Source organism: Notolepis coatsorum (assembly GCF_963971535.1).
Source record: "Notolepis coatsorum genome assembly, chromosome: 13".
Classification (NCBI taxonomy): Eukaryota; Metazoa; Chordata; class Actinopteri; order Aulopiformes; family Paralepididae; genus Notolepis; species Notolepis coatsorum.
The window spans coordinates 13,855,093-13,877,723 of NC_140177.1; the positions used below are offsets into that span (position 1 = coordinate 13,855,093).

The window sequence follows — 22,631 nt, forward strand, 5'->3', positions numbered from 1 at the left end:
CTGTTAAAAACATGAAATAAACACAAAAAGGTGCAACTAGGGCAAAAAACCCAATGAAATTTAATAATAATAAATAATATATGCTTCTTAGCAGATTTCTTATACATAACAGACCTGAGTTTGGGGGAACTAATGGGATAACTGGGGTTGCAACAAAAGTGCAACTAGGGCTAAAAACCCAATGAAATGAAATTATAATAAATACTATGCTTCTTAGCAGACTTCTTAGCTTAACATAACATACCTAAGTTTGGGGGAACTAATGGGATAACTGGGGTTGCAACAAAAGTGCAACTAGGGCTAAAAACCCAATGAAATAAAATAATAATAATAATAATAATAATAATAATAATAATAATAATAATAATAATAATAATAATAATAATAATAATAATAATAATAATAATAATAATAATAATAATAATAATAATAATAATAATAATAATAATAATAATAATAATAAATAATTATGCTTCTTAGCAGACTTCTTAGCTTAACATCCCAGGGAACTAATGGGATAACTGGGGATGTTGTTTGCTCCTGACAAGAGTCTCAAAGTCTGGGGTGATGGTAGACAAAGCAACTCTGAGGTCATGCTCAATGTCCAATTTGTTCCTCTGCTTTGTCTTCAGCTGGACCAGAGCTGAGAAGCCACTCTCACAAAGATAGGTAGTGCAAAAAAAAATTGTATACAAAAAAATATCCTATATATTTTTTTTTAAACTTTTTTTTTCTTTCTTTTTTTACACATCCGCGACCCACCAGTTGAGAAACACTGTCTTAGAGCTTGGCGTGGTAAGTACAAATGATGCTCAACTGCGTGGCGTCCATTGAGTTAAGGCTTGCAGTGTGAATGTAGCCTCAGGTTTGACCACTGCTTTAAACATGAAGAGAATAAAGAAAAGTATAACCACAGAGAACTGGATTCTTTAGTAAGCATACTTTAATTTACAGTTTGAACGATCATCTTCAAACAGCGTTCTTCTTTACATGATGTCGATGTAGTAGCAGCGACCGCACCCGGCGCGGGATCTCTAAGCGCACTGAGCAGTGCACCTGCAGGCCACGTGGGCATCGGTGGTCTCCCTCAGGTCAATGCTCTTCTCGTAGATGTTGGTCAGACCCGCAGCGTGATTCAGGGGAGAATCTGAAAATGAAATGAAAATTTAACAGCGGCAAGCGGAGATGTGATAATGTCTCACCGACCGTTAAATGTGACAGGGCCCAGCGGTAAGAGATTCATATCTGGACGTTTCCATATTATCACAGTTTGAATGTTTAAGAACATATTTACTGTAACAGCTAACAGCTAACTGTAACTGTAACAGCTATTTACTATAATAACTATATAAACTTTCTTGTGACACCTAGTACCTGACTGCCAAGGTGTTAAAAATGCAGCCAAACTTCTCTGTTTTTCTCTGCTCTGAGACTTGAGGTTTAACTAGATTAAAATAAGCACATCTTCTTCAGATATTTTCAATGTATGACACATCATTTGAAAGCTGTACATTCTGTACTTTCATAATCTGTAAGAAATTCTGAAAAATGACAGAGGGGGAGACTTGTGCCACGAACCGCTGGGCTCGGTCACAAATCTACCGCTCTCTGTGTCAGACTCACCAGCCGGCAGGCAGTGGAAACCGACGGTGACAGGGGTGGTCCTCACGGCCATGCAGCCGGGCAGGCAGCGCAGCACGGGCTCCACCGAGTAGCACTTGGAGGCCACGCCATGGACGACAATCTGCTTCTCCAGCTTCACAGACTCCAGCTTCATGTAACATTCTGGAACGGAGAGGCACGGATGTGAAACATGGAAAACCTAAAACCGTAGTTTTTAGTAGTGTTCTGGCTGTTTGTGTTTTCCTTCGGTCATGACGTGCTTTATCACGGGATGTGTCTTGGATGGGGATGTGGTGGGGATTGATGTGTGGGGTGTTTGGGGGACTGGCTGTTCCTGGGCGGGTTCACATGCCTTCGAGCAACATTGTACTTATTTTATTCTTATGTCTGCACTTTCTACATTGCACTACTTTTATTGTCTTTTTATACCTATTCTTATGTCTACACTTTATACATAGCTTTTATTCTGTCAACTGTATTCTAATTTTATGCCTATGTTAATTTTATGCTATTTGCTGTGAAGCACTTTGAGCTGCAATCCATGTATGAAAGGAGCTATATAGATAAAGGTATTACTATTATTAAGATTAATGTGTAAGGTGGCGGCGTGATTCTTAAAAAGCCTTTTCTTGGTAAAGTGTCCTGGTTGCTTTCTCCGTCCCCTGCACAGCTTCCAGGAGGACAACATGCAGAGAAGCTTCCAGGAAGACAACATGCAGAGACACAGCTTCCAGGAAGACAACATGCAGAGACACAGCTTCCAGGAAGACAACATGCAGAGGAGCTTCCAGGAGGACAACATGCAGAGGAGCGTCTTACCGGTGGTGTCGCGGCAGCTCTGAGAGGCCAGGACCCAGGAATGCGCATAGCTGACAGCGTTCTTGGTCACGCGTCCGTTAGGTGTGCGGTACTCCTGTCTGACCTCGCCGTCAGCCTTTCCACAGAGTCCACAAGTCTGTCCCTTCATCCAGTCCGCAACTTTAACCTGACGAGCAAATCCAACAACAGAGCGTTCAAGTTCATTCTTTTGAAAACCAATTTTCGGGACAAATTTAAGATGACTGCGAATTGATGGTCATTCACCTTCCATGCGGCGGCATCGAAGTAGACTTCGTGGAGGCCGTGGCTGGGTGCATAGAGAGCGAGGCCCTGGCCCTTCTGCTTGATCTGAATTGTACCTGAAGACGTAGCCATTGAACACGTTAATGAAGAGATCACTTAACCTTTCATAATGAGTGACAGACATTTTTAGATTTTGCACCAAAATTGCAGCTTACCTGATGGATGCTGGTATGGCAGGTTAGCAGCGGGAATGATCAAACCATTAACCTTCGCCAGAATCTCATTGCCCATGGGGTACAGGTCAATATCACTAAAAATGGCAAAAGTTTTTATTTATTATGTGGTAATGTGCCAGTATGATTTCAAGTAGGGCTGGGCGATATAGAAGAAGTTCACATCAAGCTAATCATCTGGAATTAGGATATCCTAACAATATCTGTTCATGTATGCAAAATCACAAGATAAATAATCCAATTGCTGTTGAACTGCATGATAATACATCAATATTGAAGATCTCATTTTTATTTGTGTTTATATGTGGTTATCATTCATTTAGATTGTGCAGAATTGTGTGAAATGATTATGAGTAATATGCGATTATTAACCCTAATCTCAAGCCCTCTCCTTGAACTAGTAAACTTACATGTCAGCAATTTTCACGTTAATGTGGTTCCGTTCAACTGTGAGGTCCTTCTTCAGCAGAACCATGAACTTCAGTTCTGGGGTGCAGTCCTGAGCCAACACCTGGTAGCAAGAGAGCGGCATCTCGTTCTTGTACTTCCTGTTGTTGAATGTGGTCAGCATGTCTCTCTCCATGCTGCACTGAGCTGAGAACGACAAGTGATAAAACCATTAAACACCTATGTTGCCCTTCACCAATTGATTTTTTTTAGTACAAAACAAAAGCAACAGCTGGTTTTACCTGCGGTGGCCTTAGTGAACATGAAGTGGATTTTGTTTACAATGCTGTCATCGAAGGGAATCAGACCGGCTTCCTTGATGGGCACGGCGATGGGGATATGGATGGCCTTTTTGTACAGGGTCTCCTGTGAAGAGTTGAAAAGGATTACTATCAGACACTAGTGATGGGATTAGGGCTCTTGGAAGGGAGCTGGATCTCTTGGCTCCGTTCCTTTTCAGATTCAGATTCAGATAACAAGTACAATGGAATTCTTACTCTCCGTTTGCTCCACAGCACAAAGGAATAAAAAGGCAATAATTTACAGGGGAAAAAAGCAGGTATTTATATACAATGAATGAATCTGCGGTATGTGCAATAAAACAAGTACAACTAAGTAAAGTAAATACAATTAAAAAGTACACATTCGACAAGCTAAAATAATTGCACGTGATATTGATGCACGAGTGTGCAGTAAAGTGGCTGAGCATTGTAGCAACATTTGAGTCCAGTAATGAGCTCATCATGGCGTCAAACTTTTTTAGAAGATTTTAAAAATCTTTGGTTTATCAGCGGAATAATCACTGGGATAATGAGAGGATTTGGATCAGATTGAAACTTAGATAGTCAAAACCCCTGGAATCAATGCTTCAAATCGTTAAAATGTATGTACTGTATGATATTATCCAACATGAGTGGGATATTAAGCGGCCACCAACGTTTCAATGAAAATATAGGCGACAAGACCCAGTTAACCCTTTCAGTGCCACGGACGACATATCTCGTTTTATCAGCCCCCCTGTTGAGTGCCCACGACGACAAATATCGTTTTATTGTTTTATTAGCGATCTGAATTCATATTTCATCAACCGATTCTCCCGTTGGTACACCAGCCCCTACAGGAGCTCAGAATGGAAAAAAGTGCCCCCTATCGTCTATCCCTGTGTAACTGCAGGTCAGTCGCTTAGACTGACCTCAGCTCACGTCTATAGCGTGCATACGTACACATATACTATCAATAATCTAGCGTTTATTTGAAAACGATTCAATAGGCCGAAAAATGACAACGTTTTTGTGTATTCTAGAATATTCCAGTAAATGTTTTTTATCATGGAATCTTTATATTTTCCTTGAAAACGAGGGCTTTTCAAAATGCTATAAAACGAAAATGAACCTATAAAAAAACAATCCGCTTCGACTGCAAACGAGTCCTTGATAAGCGACGGGCAGATTAGACACATAGCCATAATTTAAAACATAGATTAGACGTTTTTAACGCTAACATTGAAGTGGATGGTGGCATTCAACGGGTAAATCAAGGTTAATGAAGTCATCTGTCCTCTGCCATATCCTGTTCCCAAAAATATCCCCAATTTGTTCTCACATAAAAACACTCCTTATATCTGTACAAAAAGTCAGCATTAGAGGGAAAAGTTTCCCCTACCTTTGGTGACTTCATGAAGAAGTCAAAGGTCCTCGGAGATGTTGCAACCAGAGTCATGGAAAACTGCTTCTCACTGTTCTCGGCTTTCACCGCAGTCAGGCCAGCCATGGCCACTGCTGCAGGAATGTACTTGGCTGCACTAGTGGTAAGAAATAAATAAATAAATAAATATATATATATATATATATATATATATGAGACATTGTGTTCTATTGCGATATTTGACATGGAATACTGTGGAGAAAGGAGAGCTCATACATGGCTGCGTAGGGCACTCTGGGCAGTCTAACCCAAGAGGCTCTGAGGCGCGCTGCGGGATCCGCTCCCATCAGACCCGTCTCGGCCGTGATCATGGCGTCGTATTCTCTGCATTCCGCTCCCCAGGCGAACTTGGCCTATGAGGGAAAAGGAGTGGTTTACTAAGCTATTGGTCAAGCTTGTATAAAACACATCCATCCGTAGGAATATTGCATTGATGCGTCGACGCTTCTGAAGTTAGCGTTTACTCGTGCAGAAGATAGTATCTTACGGAAACTTTGTGCACGCTGAGCACAGCGGCTTGGGCACAGATCCTCCATTTCTCAGCCGCGTCCAGATAGGCGGCAGCGATCTGCATACTGGCTGTGGGCTTGTCCAGGAAGGCGGTGATCTGATATCCCACCAACCTTCGATCCGCTCTCACGGCGCGCATGATGATAGTCATGATGGGAGCGGCGGCGTTGCCCACGATTTTGGTCTAAGTGGAAAAAAACAATGTTTAAATTCAACCCACAAGCTCATACTGAATAGTTGACCCTTGAACTCGGAAGGAGAGAAGAAGCTCCACCTGCTGGTAGATGGCTTCAAAACTGGCAGCGCTGCTCTTGCTTCTGGAGACTCTGGCCTGGGAGGCTTGTGAGGCGGCAGTCTGTGAAGCAAAACCAAGGAGTTTAGAGGAAAGATATCTGCTGCATCTGCTAGGCATGTTTCTTGTGTTCTTGTGTACTTGTGTTCTTGTGTACTTGTGTTCTTGTGTACTTGTGTTCTTGTGTACTTGTGTTGTTGTGTTGTTGTGTTCTTGTGTACTTGTGTTCTTGTGTTCTTGTGTTCTTGTGTTCTTGTGTTCTTGTGTGTCTATCATCTGAGTCACAGACTCCTACCTGCTTCTGGTGGTTCTTCTTGAATCTATGGATGAAAACTTCAGCCTGTTTGGAAACAAGATTTTTCAAAATCACTTCACACGTTCGTTTGATGTATTAACTTGTGATTCTTCTATTCGACGTTGAGTAGCAGTTGCTGAAGCATTTACCTTGGAGAGACGAGAACTGGAGGCCCTGGCACTGGAGGAGGAGGACAGGGACCTGCTGGAGCTGCTGCTGCTTCTGCCTCTGCTGGAGCTGGAGCGAGAGCTGCTGGAGCTGGCCTTCAGCCCGGGAACCAGGATCTTCTTCAGCTTCTTCAGGGCCGGCATCGCCTCCACGACTTCCTCTTCGCTCATGTTGATCTGTCTGATGATCTTCTGTGCGGCCTTCGCTCCGATCTGAATCTCCATCTCCAGCCTCTCCACGACCTCGCCTTCCGCTGCAAACAGACATGAGGATGCAACAGTTGTGTGTTTTATTGCAGTTCAAATTCAGATGATTGTGTTCTTGTGTGCTTGTGTTCTTGTGTACTTGTGTACTTGTGTACTTGTGTTCTTTTGTACTTGTGTACTTGTGTACTTGTGTTCTTGTGTACTTGTGTTCTTGTGTTCTTTTGTTGTTTTGTTGTTGTGTTATTGTGTTCTTGTGTTCTTGTGTACTTGTGTTCTTGTGTACTTGTGTACTTGTGTGCTTGTGTACCTGTGTGCTTGTGTACTTGTGTCCTTGTGTACTTGTGTACTTGTGTTCTTGTGTACTTGTGTGCTTGTGTACTTGTGTCCTTGTGTACTTGTGTTATTGTGTACTCGTGTGCTTGTGTACCTGTGTTCTTGTGTTCTTGTGTGCTTGTGTACTTGTGTTCTTGTGTTCTTTGTACTTGTGTTCTTGCATACTTGTGTTTGTGTGTTATTGTGTTCTTCTTTGTACTTGTGTTCTTGTGTACTTGTGTTGTTGTGTTGTTGTGTACTTGTGTTCTTGTGCACTTGTGTTCTTGTGTACTTGTGTTCTTGTGTTCTTGTGTACTCATGTACTTGTGTACTTGTGTTCTTGTGTACTCATGTTCTTGTGTACTCATGTACTTGTGTTCTTGTGTACTTGTGTTCTTGTGTACTCATGTACTTGTGTACTTGTGTTCTTGTGTACTCATGTACTTGTGTATCTGTGTACTTGTGTTCTTGTGTACTTGTGTACTTGCCTGGTGTCACCACTGCTTTGGCGAAATGCCTTCCGATCACGTAGTTGAGCAGCCGGTCGTCTCTGAGGAAGGCTGCGTTCTCGGAGGAGAGCTCCAGGCACGCCCGGAGGCCGAGGGCCTGAGCGCAGAAGGACCCACTGATGGGAGCTGCCGGGGCCCCGATGACGGGCTTCATGTGGGCCGCCTCCTCGGGGTAGATGATCTCAGAAGACATGGACTGGAATTGAAAAGGAAAGGGAGTGAAGGTCGGGGTTATTTTTTTTTACAACGTACTAGTCGTTCCGTCGAAGTTACCTTCAATAACTTCTTCAATAACTGTTCTCTGGAAAGATCAAAGCAACCTACCGCACTGCCGGCGACTGCGGAGGCCTGCCTGGACGCGGCCACGGCTGACATGAACGCAGCGGGTCTGGCAGGGATAGGCGTGATTCTTTCTGCTGCATCCGCTATATTCCTTGCTACAGCGAATGTTTCAAAGCTGTTGAAGGAAATAATAGACATGTTGATCACTCAAATTGTATTAGATTAGATTATATTATATTATATTCAAATGTATTGTCATCATACAGCACAAGTACAGTACAATGAAAATAGGTTTGGCATCCAACCAGAGTGCAAATGTAACAGTAAAGTGCAATAATAATATACAATGTACAGGTGATTAAACTGGGTATAACATATATAAATTAGTACTATTGAGTGTAGTACTAATCAGAAGTACATAGTAATATTCATAATGTACATAATGTATTCATAATGTAAGGGTTATGTACAGATATAGATATAGTATCTACAGATATGTAAAAAGGATTATATGCAGGTATGTATACAGACAGATGTGGATAGAGATATATTCGGTATATAAGAATAAATATATATGTACGGTATATACATCCTTATTGTACATGTTATCATACAGAGCTATATGGGTTATATGCAGGTGTATAAGTAGGTATATATTATATGCGGTTATATTCAGACAGATATGGATATATAATATACAAATAAATATAAAATATATAAATGTATATATCTGGTATATACAGCACTATTGTACATGCTATCATACAGAGTTATATAGACTATAGTATTATAGGTAGTTGTGATTACTATGATTACAGTGTAGAGCCGTGTATAGGGTCATAGTTATCTTTTACCTTGCTTTTGCAACATGAGCAGGAGCAGGTACAGGCAAAAACTCAAACTTGAAGTTGCCTTCGGCGATGTCAATTCTGGCGGCCATCTTTGCGGGGAGAATGCTGTTGACCTTGGCTCTTGCCATCACAGCAGCCTGAATGAACTCCGTGTTCACTCCCATCACTGCGAATGTGTGGACAGCGATGCTGGAGGAGAGGGGTGATCGCTTTTCAGTTCAAAGACACTTAATATGAATGATGATAAAGGATTACAAGGTATTTCTCCAGACAGGGAGGTGTGATGTGAACTCTACCTCGGCGCAATAGTGGCCTCCAGCCTCACGTCGGCTTTCAGCAGATGTCTGATGTCGAAAGCCTCGGGCATGGGAGGCGTCATGGTGGCCCTCACTATGAACACAAGTTCAAGTTTAGTTTACATTGTCACATATAATGTACATTACAGTGAAATGCTTGGTTCTGTATGACCCTCCTGAGATTGTGCTTCATACAGTAACAAGTTAAAGAATAAAGATCAAACACTATACAATAGTGTAATAATCTTCCTTGCCTATATTACTACCTAGTACCTACTATGCTAATGTACTTTACTACTATGCACACCGCAGCACCCAAGTTTCAACACTGTTTGATGAACATTGTTACTCAGCTGTAAGAGTTTCCCTTCCTGCTGACCTGTCGCACTGAACAAAGTCGCTTTGGATACAAGCGTCAGCTAAATGACTAAATGCAAAAATGTTAATACAAAATATACAATATACAAAAAAATATGGTTTTCAGTGGATCCTAACGGATGCCTTGGATGACTTGCCCCTTGGTGAAAGGTTTGGAACAGGCGTACCTTCGAGAGAAGCGGTAGTGGTGAAAGGTTTGGAACACACGTACCTTCGAGAGAAGCGGTAGTGGTGAAAGGTTTGGAACACACGTACCTTCGAGAGAAGCGGTAGTGGTGAAAGGTTTGGAACACACGTATACCTTCGAGAGAAGCGGTAGTGGTGAAAGGTTTGGAACACACGTACCTTCGAGAGAAGCAGTTGCCACGGCGGCGGAGTACAGACTGAACTCCATGGGCAGACCGACGGCTGTGGGCAGGATGCGGCGCACCTCAGACACCAGCATGGGCATGACGTACTGGGTTTTGACACCGGCCACCAGGGCCCTGAACGCAGCCATGCCATATTCACGAAGGGGTCCCGTGGCAATCTGTTGAAAAATCAGTGGGGGGGGGGGGGGGGGGGGGGGGGGGGGTCAGTGGGGGTCCTGAGCCTTGTTGACGAGACCCTCTGCAGAGGGGTAGAAGCTGTTCTTGTGTTGAGGTTACATACCGCAATTGCCTGGTCGATGTTGGCGAAGGCCACTTCCTGTCCGAACAGCTTGACGTACATGGAGGCCAGGGGCTTTCTGCTGGGGGACGCCCTCCAGTCGGTCAGCTGTGGGGACAGAAGACAGGTGTAAGGCCGCCGGGTCTCCGTCACGTTTAAAACACGACTTTTCTAACTCTCTCCGACAGAAACATACAGCCTGAATGGCACGCTTCATCTTGGTGATCCTGTCGGCGTTCTCAGCGGCGTTGGGGATCTTCAGAAGAGCCTCCTGCAGTCCCTCAGTTCTGATCCCAACCTGAGGAGCGACAAACATGATCAATAATAATAATAATAATAATAATAATAATGTCATTGAAATCTATAAGACAATGTTTTAATTTATACAATGGCATGCAAATTTCTTGATTCTGATTGGCTGAAACAGTCAAGTTAGACGTTGTTATTTCGTATAACACATTCCTTTTTTAATGAGACTGAATGAATCCGCCATAGATAGACAAATGGAAGTATGAATATATTTTGAACGAATCCTCCAAAAAAGATACAGTCAACTGGAATATGTTAGTTCGTTACACATATGTTGGATTATGTAATTGGTTTGTCATGACCCATTGTGAAACAAAAGAAAAATCACGGACTTAAAAAATAAAACTAAATGGCAGTCACACGAAGCGAATTCACTGGATGTCCCGGACACAATGGAAGTATGGATATATTCGTAAAGAATAATTAAAAAAAGATACAGTCAACTGGAATATGTTAGTTGTTTACACATATGTTGGATTATGTAATTGGTTTGTCATGACCCATTGACAAAACAATAATAAATTGCTGGATTTATATGAAGTTTGTTGTTAGATGGCATGCTTTGTAGCACCTCCCTCTGCTTCAAAAGGACACTGTCACACGAAGCGATTTCACTGGATGTTCCGGACACAATGGAAGTATGGATATATTCGTAACGAATAATTAAAAAAAGATACAGTCAACTGGAATATGTTAGTTGTTTACACATATGTTGGATTATGTAATTGGCTTTGTAGCACCTCCCTCTGCTTCTAGACACGGAGACAACTTAAAAAAAAATTTACCTACTTTTTCTGTGGATGGTTTTGTGAATAAATCTCCATTATGCTTCAATTACTCTGTTTATTGTATAGCAATAAGGTTGGGTGAATTCGGCCATTATATAAAAGCATTACATCACTTGAAGTTGTGTGTCATTAGATCACGCCTAGGGGGGTCTAACGACACTCCGCTGCACGTCGGGCCTAACAACTACCCCTAGGCATGATCTAATGCGTATAACACACTCCGTTGCATGATGTAATGCTTAAATATTTCATGAAAAGCGCACTTTCGCCTTTCCATACTTATTGATTCTGATAGATTTCTGATCTGATTAAAATCTATAACACTATTAGCAGGTTTCTGACAAAATAAAAGCAATGCATAAAGTGCAGAAAGTAGTATAAAATAAAATTATTTTCAACTTTTTAAAGATTTTATTTTACACTTTATTTTAGCATTACAGTTTTTCTCAAATTTTTTATTCTAGTTTAAGTCAAAATGTTCTGGGATTATCTTGTGTGAAGGGGAGAATAGCAAAGTCAGATTTCCATCATACGGTGTAACTGCCTCTTTAACCTCTTAAGCCTGAGTGGTCCGGTGGTGGACCGCAAATGACATCACGCCATAAATCCATCTCTACAGACTGTATGAATTAATGTTGCGTTTTCTTCTTCCAAATGTAGCCAAGAGTAAAGACCCTAACCCTGTCAAGACAGCAGTCAGGTGTATATTTTCAGCAATAAGTTTGTTTACCAATAGGTTAAAGTGTTATTAGTGAAATATGAGTTTTGGAAATCTATTCAGAAACTAGCGAATATCGATGCTAGGAAATGCGTGCCGCCATTTTGTTTGTAGTCATATGAGGAGAGGCGACCCAGGGCTTTCGATGGGTGTTGGAATTTCGAAAAATTACACTACCCAGCTCAAGCCAGCTCCTGTCAATCATATGACTTGTGGATTGACTTTTTTATTTATCAAATTTTTTGGGATTATCTGCCACAAACCTGAACGTTATTGGCATAAATTAGAACGCAGTTAGTTTTCTACCTTTCTGTGAACATCTAGCAAAAAACTTTGCAATCTGATGAAAAATGGCTGTAACTGTACTTACAGTAGATTTCATTCACGTTTTTTTCTGCACGCCTGGTGATACTAAATCCAGATTGAACTCTGCCATTGGAAAGGGGAGATTTGGCCCGATCCATAGATGTGCGACTTGACCACAATAAGGTAATTTATACTGTAGGCCTGATATTCTATATTATAATCATATTTCAAATTGTATGTGTCCGGATGGCAGAATTCTGTACTACAAAGCCTTCTGTTTAATCATCTTCCCTTTATTAATTTGCTTAGATTTTTTTTTGTTCTCAAGAAGGTGCTGAAGTAGCTCAGTGGCAGTTTTTCATGTCTGGTCATTTTTAGCATGGTGTTATTCACCGTCAAAGATTTTAATAATAAAGAATAGAATTGATATTCTCCTTTGGTTCATTACAATTTACTCAAGCCTAGTAACAGACACAATATTTCTGACACTGGGAATACATTCCCTGAGATCCATAGATGTCCCTAGATACCAAGAACATGCAAATGGACCTTGGAGAAGTGGAGCAATCTTCCATTTACTTAGGTATGTATTTTTAGGCGGATCCTGCATGTTGACTCTTGAATCTACAGTAATAGATAATAAGACGTGTCTATTCTCACCTCAATGGCGTCAGCAGCGGCTCCTGCCAGGTAGATGCGAGCCTTGGCCACGATGGCGCGGGGCAGAATGCTGCTCGCTTCGTTGATGTAGAACGCACTGGCAGCGGCACCAGCCATCAGGGGACCTGCAGCGCGGGGGAACCGTTAGTGATGCACTACACAAGAAAGGTGTTGATAGACGCAAACTAATATCTTATGGATTCTTGGATCTTATTCATTGAACGTTGTCAGGCGCTTAATATGCCAGATGGCACCACGTGTTCATTGAATGCCTGGTGGCGTTCATTTAACAGCGTTAATTGTACATTTTGACGTGTGACGGGTGAAGAATTTAGGCGTAAATGTGAACCCTTTGGCGTTCCATAATATCTCACTGTAATATCTGTCGAGGTAGATGGCTCTGCTGTAGCGGAAGCTCAGGCGGTCCATCTTGGGACTCAGGCGGGTGATGGCAACATTGCAAGCGGCGGCACTGTGATAAAAAAAATGATATGTTATGATATTATACAGTATGATATTATAGATTATGATATTATACAGTATATTATACATTATGATATTATACAGTATGATATTATACAGTATATTATACATTATGATATTATACAGTATATTATACATTATGATATTATACAGTATGATATTATATGCATGAAGTAAAATCTAATTACATTAAAGGTGCGGTAAGTGGTATTTTACGTTTGTTAAAATAAGTGGTCTACATGTTAAAATAATAGCTCTATATTCTGACAGCCATCACTGATATAGAGTGTCTGGTCAGTAACATGGGTCTCCCAGTCCCTCCGCTCTGCAGTAAACAAAATACAAAACACAAAATACACTTTCTGACACTTTCTTCCCACTTTATCCAATCAGGAGAGATAACTCCACACTGCAAAGATTGTCTGACAAGAATAAGAAATAAAAACAAATATGCTTGAAACTATTAAATTAATCTGCCAGCAAATTTGGCTTGGCAAGATTTCTTGAAATAAGTAAAAAACAAGAAAATCTATCTAGGGTTCTCTCTCCTGATTGGATAAAGTGGGAAGGGATACCAGGAAATGTACTTCCTGTTTACTGCAGAGCGGAGGGACTGGGAGACACTCTATAGTGACGGCTGCCGGGATGTATTTACTGTAACACTTATTTGAACCAACAAAATGCACCGCAGGACCTTTAAGACGAAACGGCACTTACACTGCGGCGAAGTCGGGAGCAGTGCTCCTGGTCAGAGCCTTCATGTGAGAATAAGCGAAGCTTGCCACCTGCAGGTTCTTCTCTGCGTTCAGGGCATCAGCCAGTGCCATCACCAGGCCCATGGCTGGCCTGGTCTCGAACAGCACAATGCACGCCAGCATGCGCACCTCAGGGTGAGCGGTCTGCTCCTTGAACAGGGCAAGGGCCAACTCCTGGACCTAGAATCAGAAGCAGAGCAGAAAGGTATTTATTCCTGGACCTAGAGTCAGAAGCAGAGCAGAAAGGTTTTTATTCCTGGACCTAGAATCAGAAGCAGATCAGAACAGTCTTTATTCCTGGACCTAGAGTCAGAAGCAGAGCAGAACAGTCTTTATTCCTGGACCTAGAGTTAGAAGCAGAGCAGAACAGTCTTTATTCCTGGACCTAGAGTCAGAAGCAGAGCAGAAAGGTCTTTATTCCTGGACTTAGAGTCAGAAGCAGAGCAGAAAGGTCTTTATTCCTGGACCTAGAGTCAGAAGCAGAGCAGAACAGTCTTTATTCCTGGACCTAGAGTCAGAAGCAGAGCAGAAAGGTCTTTGCATGTACAAGGAATGTGTGTTGTGTCATTTGGTGTCAACAGTTAACAATACAATAAAATGGAATATATAAACTAAATTAGAATACAAATACAATAGCATAACATATATGACAGGGCTGTACAATTATGCAGGATTGTAGAAAAATATATATTACATTTGAATATGTATTGTGCAAGAAAATATGAATAGTGTCATGTTCAGATGCTCACAGTGACTAGACTTGACTTTGACAAGAACAACGTTGTTACAAAGCTGCTTGTGATATATATTCCCATCTGACTTTCTGATTACTTTCAACACATCACTGTGACTTGTACACGTCTGTAAATTGGCCATCATTACACTCTCGACGAGAAATTCATTGGCTTACTCATTTACAAAACCTCCCTCGGTCTGACACACTGAAATTGTCATCTACTCCCTATAACACCAGAGCTGCTCACCATATCTCACTAGATGTTCCTCATGTTAACACTTCCTTTGGTCAATCCTCCTTCCACTTTGCTGCTCCCAATAGTTGGAACGAGATGCAAAACACTTGGACTTGATCCCCCTCACTACTTGGACTCTATCACAGAGTTGTTTACACACACCTGCCACTGTCACCCAGCCTTTTAACTGTAATCTGTCTGTTCTGCTTCATGTCTTACATATACCTTGTAATTGTATTATGTTTGATGTGTGTTTTGATTAATCTCTCGTGATATCTGTGTCTGTCTGTCTCTTTTCTATTTTATTAAATAATTGTTGTCCTCTCGCCAGGCCGACATTGTAAAGTAAATATGAATTTGTTCTTAATTGACCTCCCTGGTTAAATAAAGGATAAATACCAAAAAGATGAATACACTTGAGTTCCTACCATCTTAGGTTCCTTCTTGGCAATGTTCCTCAGCGCCAGGACGGCGTCAGCGTGGACTCTCAGGGGCAGGTTGGCTGCGGCGGCTCCCATCCCTGGCAGAAGCTTGGTGATGGTCTTAATACTGGCAGGGTGGCCGGCGTTACCGAGCACCTTCAGGAGCATGGTGAGCTTCTCCATGTCTCCCTTCGCGGCGGCTTCTGCTGCGAGGTTGTGGAATTCCTGAGGAGGTTTGAGGATCCGTCAGAATGTTCCTTTACCCAGACGTGTGATATATATATTATATTATATATATATATACAAATCACTTCACCCAGACGTGTGATATATATTATATATACATATATATATATATAAATCACGGAGGATACTGTGACCTGATCTCCTTACCTTCACCAGGTCAGCGGAGCAGGTGGGTTTGTTAGCGCAGAACTTGGCCACCAGGGTACCGTAACCGAGCATAGCAACGTCACGCAGGACAGGAAGTCTCTGGATGCTGGGGTGTTTAATCAGCTCCTGTTGGTTTTTGGAGAAGAATTATACAATAAAAAAACATATACTGTATATATATACATGTGTAAATAATATAAATATAAATATAAATATAAATATAAATATATATATTATTTTCAAGATTCTGAGATGCAATAGATTGTTTAAGAGCCATCATAGTGTTACCAACCTCAGCGATCGCGAGGGTCTCCACGTCTGGTATCACCATGTGCACACAGGCCAGCAGGATGGGGACGGCTTCATGGATGGTGATCTCCTCTGCAATGAACTTCTCCTTGATGAACCTCAGAGCGAGGGGAGAACCGACAGCAGGGAGCGCCTCCAGGATCCAGCGTCTGAACATGAGGAGGAGAAGGGAGCCGTACTCTTAACATATCTGCTTGCTGTGAACTAGATTAGATTAGATTAAAATGTATCGTCAACTGGATACAAAATGTATAAATTAGTACTACTGAGTAATAGTGCTAATCAGCTGTATGTACAGTGATATAGTATTATTATGTACAGTGATACAGGTATAAAGACACTCTGGTAGTGATACTGGCCAGCGGTATAACTAAGAGTAGGTAAGGGATATGTACATATACAATTATTATATGCAGGTATATACAGACATATGAGGATAAATATATGTACGGTAAATATAAATATATGTATATGATATACAGCATTATTGTATATCATACAGAGTTATATGGGTAGACTATAGTTTGAGGTAGGTAGTTGTGATTACAGTGTAGGGCAGTTGTAGACAGTGAAAGCAGTGTAGGCAGGTATAAAACGTATTGTGGAATTTTGCTAAAACTCTTAGATAACTAACGGTACTGTAAGTGGTATTGTTTTTGTTAAAATAAGTGCATATGATAAGAATATCTATATCAAATCTATCAAATCTAATATCTATATACTAAGAATATGTAGAGTTCTCTCTCCTGATTGGATACAGTGGGATGGGATACCAGAAGATTTATTTTCTGCAGAGTGGAGGGACTGGGAGATGTTACTGACCAGACGCTCTATATCAGTGATGGCTGTCAGAATGCAGTGCTATTTAACTTATTTCAACAAAAGAAATACCACTTACAGCCCCATTAAGACTGACGTTTAGAAAGGTGTGATGAGTGTTTCTACCTGTATTGGAACCTGTTCTTGTGCTGAGCCCAGATGGCCTCGATGTTGTCCCTCGTTGCCTCACGCAGCAGATGGACCAGCTCCACAAACTTCAGCGGGGCGTCGTGGTGGACCTCAGCCACGTTGTACCTGACCAGGTGATCCAGGACCTCCAGGGCCTGAGAAGAGAACAGGGTGAGTGTCTGGAGGTAATGCAATGGAAATGGAAAAGTAGCAATCCTGTATACATGTAAGGATATATTAAACTATAAGGCCTTGTACATCATTTACCTCCCACTTATATTTACTTACATAAGTATGGGGGTTGACATTTAAAAATACTGTAAATCCAATAGTCTTACTGCAAAAGCGGGCCATTCAGAGCCTTTATAAGGCTGGTTACTATGACCACACAAATCCACTGTTTATAAAGTCTCATGTTATGAAATGGAATGATTTGGTTTGTTATAAAATTATGCAAATAATGTAGAGAGCTAAAGCAAAGTTACTCCCAGGCGGTGTGCAAAGGTTTTTTTTCAATACATGAAAGAAAATATGATTTGAGAGACGTTTAAACGTACTCTTCAAAAAATTAAGAAAGGGATTAAAAAGAGATGTATTTCTATTGTTGGGGTTAACTTGTGGAACAATGCTGCCAATATACATTTAAGAATGAGTCATTCACTTTTGGTTTTAAAGAAAATAGTTTGTATAGCTATTTTTGAAGATTACAAATGTGAATAACCCTTTTTTTTATTGTTTAATACTGCTTTGGAGTCTTAATTTTGTTAAGAATATAGGACAGGCATGTATAAGCATTATGCTTCAGTCACTGGCACATCAAAGATTGTTGAATGATTGTGCAAAACTACCACTACTACTACTACTACTACTACTACTACTACTACTACTACTACTACTACTACTACTACTACTACTACTACTACTACTACTACTACTACTACTACTACTACTACTACTACTACTACTACTACTAAATGAAAATAAAAGGATATCCCTGAAAAAGATATCACTCAGGATGAGTCACTCTACCTGTGCTGCTACGTTGGTGATGGCGATGAGTTGAAGGGGCGTGCGGAGCATCTCAGGCGCCATCTCAAACTGCACAGATCCACGGTGAATGTACGCCAGCGCGGCTGCGGGCTCTACGGCGGCTTTAATGTTGACGAAGGTCAGTCTTTGCCTGTAAAAGGAAATAGATTAAAAATCAATACATGGTATAGATTAACACTTTGATATAGTCATCCTTTACCGCCAGTTCTCCGACATACTTTGCCTGCATCTCGACAGCTGTGTTGACATCCTTCACGGGAGAGAACCGGTGAATTTCAGTCACTCTAGCTTCCAGGATCAGACCACCGGTAGCTGCTGGCTTTATGATGTACTCGTAGTTAGCCGTGCCTGTCAGCATCTTCCCGTTCTGCAGACACAACAGACGTGGTTGTTAAGTTAACCTATCAAGCTGCCAATATAGAATGTTTTGCACTGAAGTATAAACGTGGAATGAATTTTACCTTCTCACACTCAACACATTTCTCCAAGTAAGCCATGCCCACGTCTCTCATGATCCTCTCCTGGCACTGGTTCAGATTCTTGCTCTTGCTAATCTGGATGCGCTCTGCCTTGGGATCCTCACTTATTGTGTAGCGAGTGTTGCACATACCCTGAGTTCCTGCCTAGATAAACGAAACAAAACCAAGCATTTTAGTTGACACCTGGCTTAACCCATGAAATGGCTAGCAGAATGCTATTTGATCAGGAAGCTAGGGAGGGTCAGGGATATTGATTGGCGTTTCCAGTAGTCAATAGTGCTGAATGTACGTTACGGTCGACCCATTAGCTAGCAAGCTGATGTTACACGACGCTAGTAACATTGGCAAGCTACTGTAATGTTAGCTAACATTAGATAGAAAGCTACAATGTGCTGTAAATGTCAATGAAAAGCATTTCAATGGATGCTAAATTAGTATATGCCCCATGTGTGCAGGATGACTCATCAACATTTATTTAATCGTCTTCCAAGAAATGACAAACTCTAAAATACCATTAAGAATACCTACAAAACAACCTTTTTGTCATTGTTGAGACAGATACTGGCGTACATGACAATCAGTGCAAGACACAGGTGATAAAAGAACATAAACATCTATTTTGATTTCACAGGGCCTTCAAAAGATCAGCGACGTGTGCGATCCTTACCTCCTGCAATTCATAGACGTTCTGCGTCTTCTTGATGTTGAACTGAAGGATGTTCAGGATCCCTCTGAAGACGTTCAACACGGTTGCAGAGACGCCGGCCGGGGCGTAGACCTTGCCCACAACATTGTTGATGTACTCAAACTTGATGGGCGTCAGCAGCTGAGCGGCCAGGGCTGCGGTCAGCCGAGGGGTTTTGACGAAGGGATCCTTGGGCCAGACGCCGCTGTACTCTGAGATCTCAGGGTCCACAAGCTACAGGAAGAAAAGAGATAATTTTCTAGGTTCAGTGGATTTTACATTTAGTCATTTAGCTGCTTTATCCAAAGTGACTTACAAGTTATGTACAACAGGTCAGCAGCAAGGGTACAACTCTGGCAGCTAAGGGTCAGTAACATTGTCCGTCAAACAGTGTTGAACTTGAGTGCTACAGTCTTGAGTGCATATCAGCATAGTAGGTACTAGTACTATAGGCAAAGTCGATTGCTTAGTAGCAAAGTGCATAATAGTAAGGTTAGTCGTTTTTCTTTCTTCATTTCAGGTATTGATTAGTAAACCACACGCAGTGAGACTCGTGACCGCTGTCCAAACTGCTTTACCAAATCAAATCAAATGTATTTGTAAGGCCCGACAACACACGTTAATGTCCCCATGGGCCGGACACGTCTTCTTTAAACAAATCAAGAAGAAACATCACAATAAATCAAGGACAAAACTAAAAACACCATGAAATCCAAAGTAAAAATGTTAAATAATTAAATACAACACTCCCAGACATACTCCATGCAAAAGTAAGGAAAAACTGACTAAAAACCTAGCAACCTACCTTCAGCAAGTAGGTGTTCTGTTCATTGAGAGCGGCGATGTGAACCATGCTCCAGACTTTCACTCCGGCTTTGGCCAGACCATCCTCCGGCAGACCCCCCAGCAGCCAGGCTTCATACTGGTACACATAGGTCTGACCAGCAGCGAACTGAGGAGCTGGGATTCAAACATAAAAACTTTACTCAATGTTTCTATTTCTACCCTGTACATAAATAAATTGAAATAACTCTAAAGCAGATGTGTGAACGGCCTGATATCATAGTAATATAAGGTTGACTTACCAAAGTTAACCTGTTGGCCGGCTATGAAAGAGGATACAAGGATAATAAAACATTATTATGAATTATGTTGCAGCTCATATTAAGATAATAATAATTAGAAATATACAAATACTACCCTTTATTTAAAAAAGAAAAAACACACCAGCATATACTTATAGAATATGCTTATATATATATACTTACCCACAAGGGCTATGGTCAGGGCGAGGACAGCCACTCTCATGGTCAGGGTGGGATGTGAGGAGAGGAGCCTCAGGCTGTCTGATTTATACTGTCACTCTCACCAAATATTAACTCATGTCTCGATAGCAAAGGTGAAGTGCAAACAATGAGGAGTGACCTGATTGGCTGAGTGCAGCACTGAGGGAGCACCCTGGCTGTGGCGGGTCAGGGCACCCTGCCCCATCACCCCCCCCCCCCCCTCTCCACCCTGCCCCATCACGCATGTATACCTTGATCTGACCAAACTGAATCACATATATTCTGATAGCCCAGGTTGTTCTGAAAATAAATATGTACATCACTTCATTGTACAATACATGGTTGGAGTTTTACAAAAGTTTTATAAAAGTTGACCAGGCAAACCTAAAATATCACAAAACAGCTCAAGACCTCAGAGAGTTTATAATTATTAAAGTAATAATAATAATAATAATAATAATAATAATATAATAATAATAATAATAATAATAATAATAATAATAATAATAATAATAATAATAACTTCGTTTTATATAGCGCCTTTCATAAGACCCAAGGTCGCTTTAAGTAGTCTGTACATACTGATGCTTAAAATCACATTTCCTTCTATGGTTCTCTTTCATCAGAGCTAAAAACAAACTATATCAAGATATGACACATGGTTATATTGAAGGTCCCATATTGTAGTCCAAGTTAAATAGCTATTTGGGGTCCTCTAAGCATGTCTGTAACGAGCTAGCTGCCTTTATCGTACAAATACAATAATTATCTTACATATATAGCAACGCTGTACAAGCCTGTACCGTCAAACAGAATTCAGATCAAACTGTCAAACTAGGCGTTGTAGATCAAATATGACCCAAGATCCAGTGATATCAAATCAAACCTAACAAGAAATGTTGCCTAAAACATATTTTAGGAAAACTACTAGTAGTTCTACCATAAAAATGGGAGAAAATGGAACATGTACGAGCAAGCCGCCATTTTGCACGTTTGTGTATTTCACATGCAACACGAGGCATTACATTGCAATGAGCCTTTCGTGTGACATCACACGTAGACGGAATTCCAAAACTAAGCGTTTTTTAAGGCGCCATTTCTGATTACGGGCTGGATGCAAACATTTACTGGCTTGTGTTATTTCACAGTTTGAGTGTTAACAGGCCCACTAGAGACCCACAGTTTGAGTGTTAACAGGCCCACTAGAGACCCACAGTTTGAATGTTAGCAGGCCCACTAGAGACCCACAGTTTGAATGTTAGCAGGCCCACTAGAGACCCACAGTTTGAGTGTTAACAGGCCCACTAGAGACTCACAGTTTGAATGTTAGCAGGCCCACTAGAGACCCACAGTTTGAGTGTTAACAGGCCCACTAGAGACTCACAGTTTGAGTGTTAACAGGCTGTAAGATTCTGATCAAACTGGCCAGTATCACGTCTTCGTCTGTTTGGCCCTCCATCCAATTCCTCTGCGTTGTGTACTTTTAATGGTCCTGACGTCTCCGATACTGGTAGATAAGATCCTTATCTCCCCCCCGTTAGTGCAATCCATAAACCATAATACTTCTCCACCTCCGTAAGAATTCGACACTTCGACACTGTGAGATACCTTATGAGGAGAAGCGTTGTTTTATTGCTATAAACAGAACCTCGTAATCTCTGTCGAACTAGAAATGTTTACGTTTACGGATTCACTATCTGTTCGTTTTTATTTGGTTTAAAAAAATCAAAACAACCGTGTGCACAGTGAACTCACATTTTTGATCGGAGCGCTGTTTCCCCTACAGCGCTGGTTCGCCTCCTGACCGCTCGACTCGCCGCTCTCTCCCAGGGCTGACCGGCCTTGCTTCGATCATGATTCTCCCACACATTGATGACTGTTGTCCACTGTCGCCCCATTATTGAAAAAGTCTTTATCCGTTGTTCTTATCTCTTGCTTTCTGGCTGTCATCAACAACCAACTGTTCCCGTTGTTTTAATCTCTTGCAAATCCGGGTCCCAACGGCATCAACTGTAAGATTCTGATCAAACTGGCCAGTATCACGTCTTCGTCTGTTTGGCTCTCCATCCAATTCCTCTGCGTTGTGTACTTTTAATGGTCCTGACGTCTCCGATACTGGTAGATAAGATCCTTATCTTCCCCCGTTAGTGCAATCCATAAACCATAATACTTCTCCACTTCCGTAAGAATTCGACACTTCGACACTGTGAGATACCTTATGAGGAGAAGCATGGTTTTATTTCTCTAAACAGA

General features: G+C 41.4%; 1 protein-coding gene across 1 annotated transcript; it reads right to left on the minus strand.

The window, feature by feature from the left end:
* Positions 1 to 1,034: 1,034 nt before the first annotated feature.
* On the minus strand, positions 1,035 to 20,400 carry LOC311239255 (vitellogenin-like; the record flags this gene model as incomplete). Its single annotated transcript, XM_084327562.1, has 32 exons — positions 1,035 to 1,147; positions 1,624 to 1,785; positions 2,443 to 2,608; positions 2,707 to 2,801; positions 2,901 to 2,995; positions 3,329 to 3,512; positions 3,608 to 3,731; positions 5,318 to 5,422; positions 5,557 to 5,763; positions 5,854 to 5,934; positions 6,167 to 6,211; positions 6,316 to 6,587; positions 7,329 to 7,557; positions 7,686 to 7,818; positions 8,498 to 8,683; positions 8,791 to 8,884; positions 9,514 to 9,697; positions 9,820 to 9,924; positions 10,013 to 10,114; positions 12,598 to 12,722; positions 12,972 to 13,069; positions 13,798 to 14,015; positions 15,235 to 15,453; positions 15,622 to 15,747; positions 15,914 to 16,079; positions 16,876 to 17,033; positions 17,908 to 18,058; positions 18,147 to 18,295; positions 18,405 to 18,551; positions 19,075 to 19,326; positions 19,898 to 20,052; positions 20,361 to 20,400. 32 exons carry the CDS (start codon positions 20,398 to 20,400, stop codon positions 1,035 to 1,037), a joined length of 4,686 nt encoding a protein of 1,561 aa, XP_084183688.1.
* Positions 20,401 to 22,631: the final 2,231 nt, after the last annotated feature.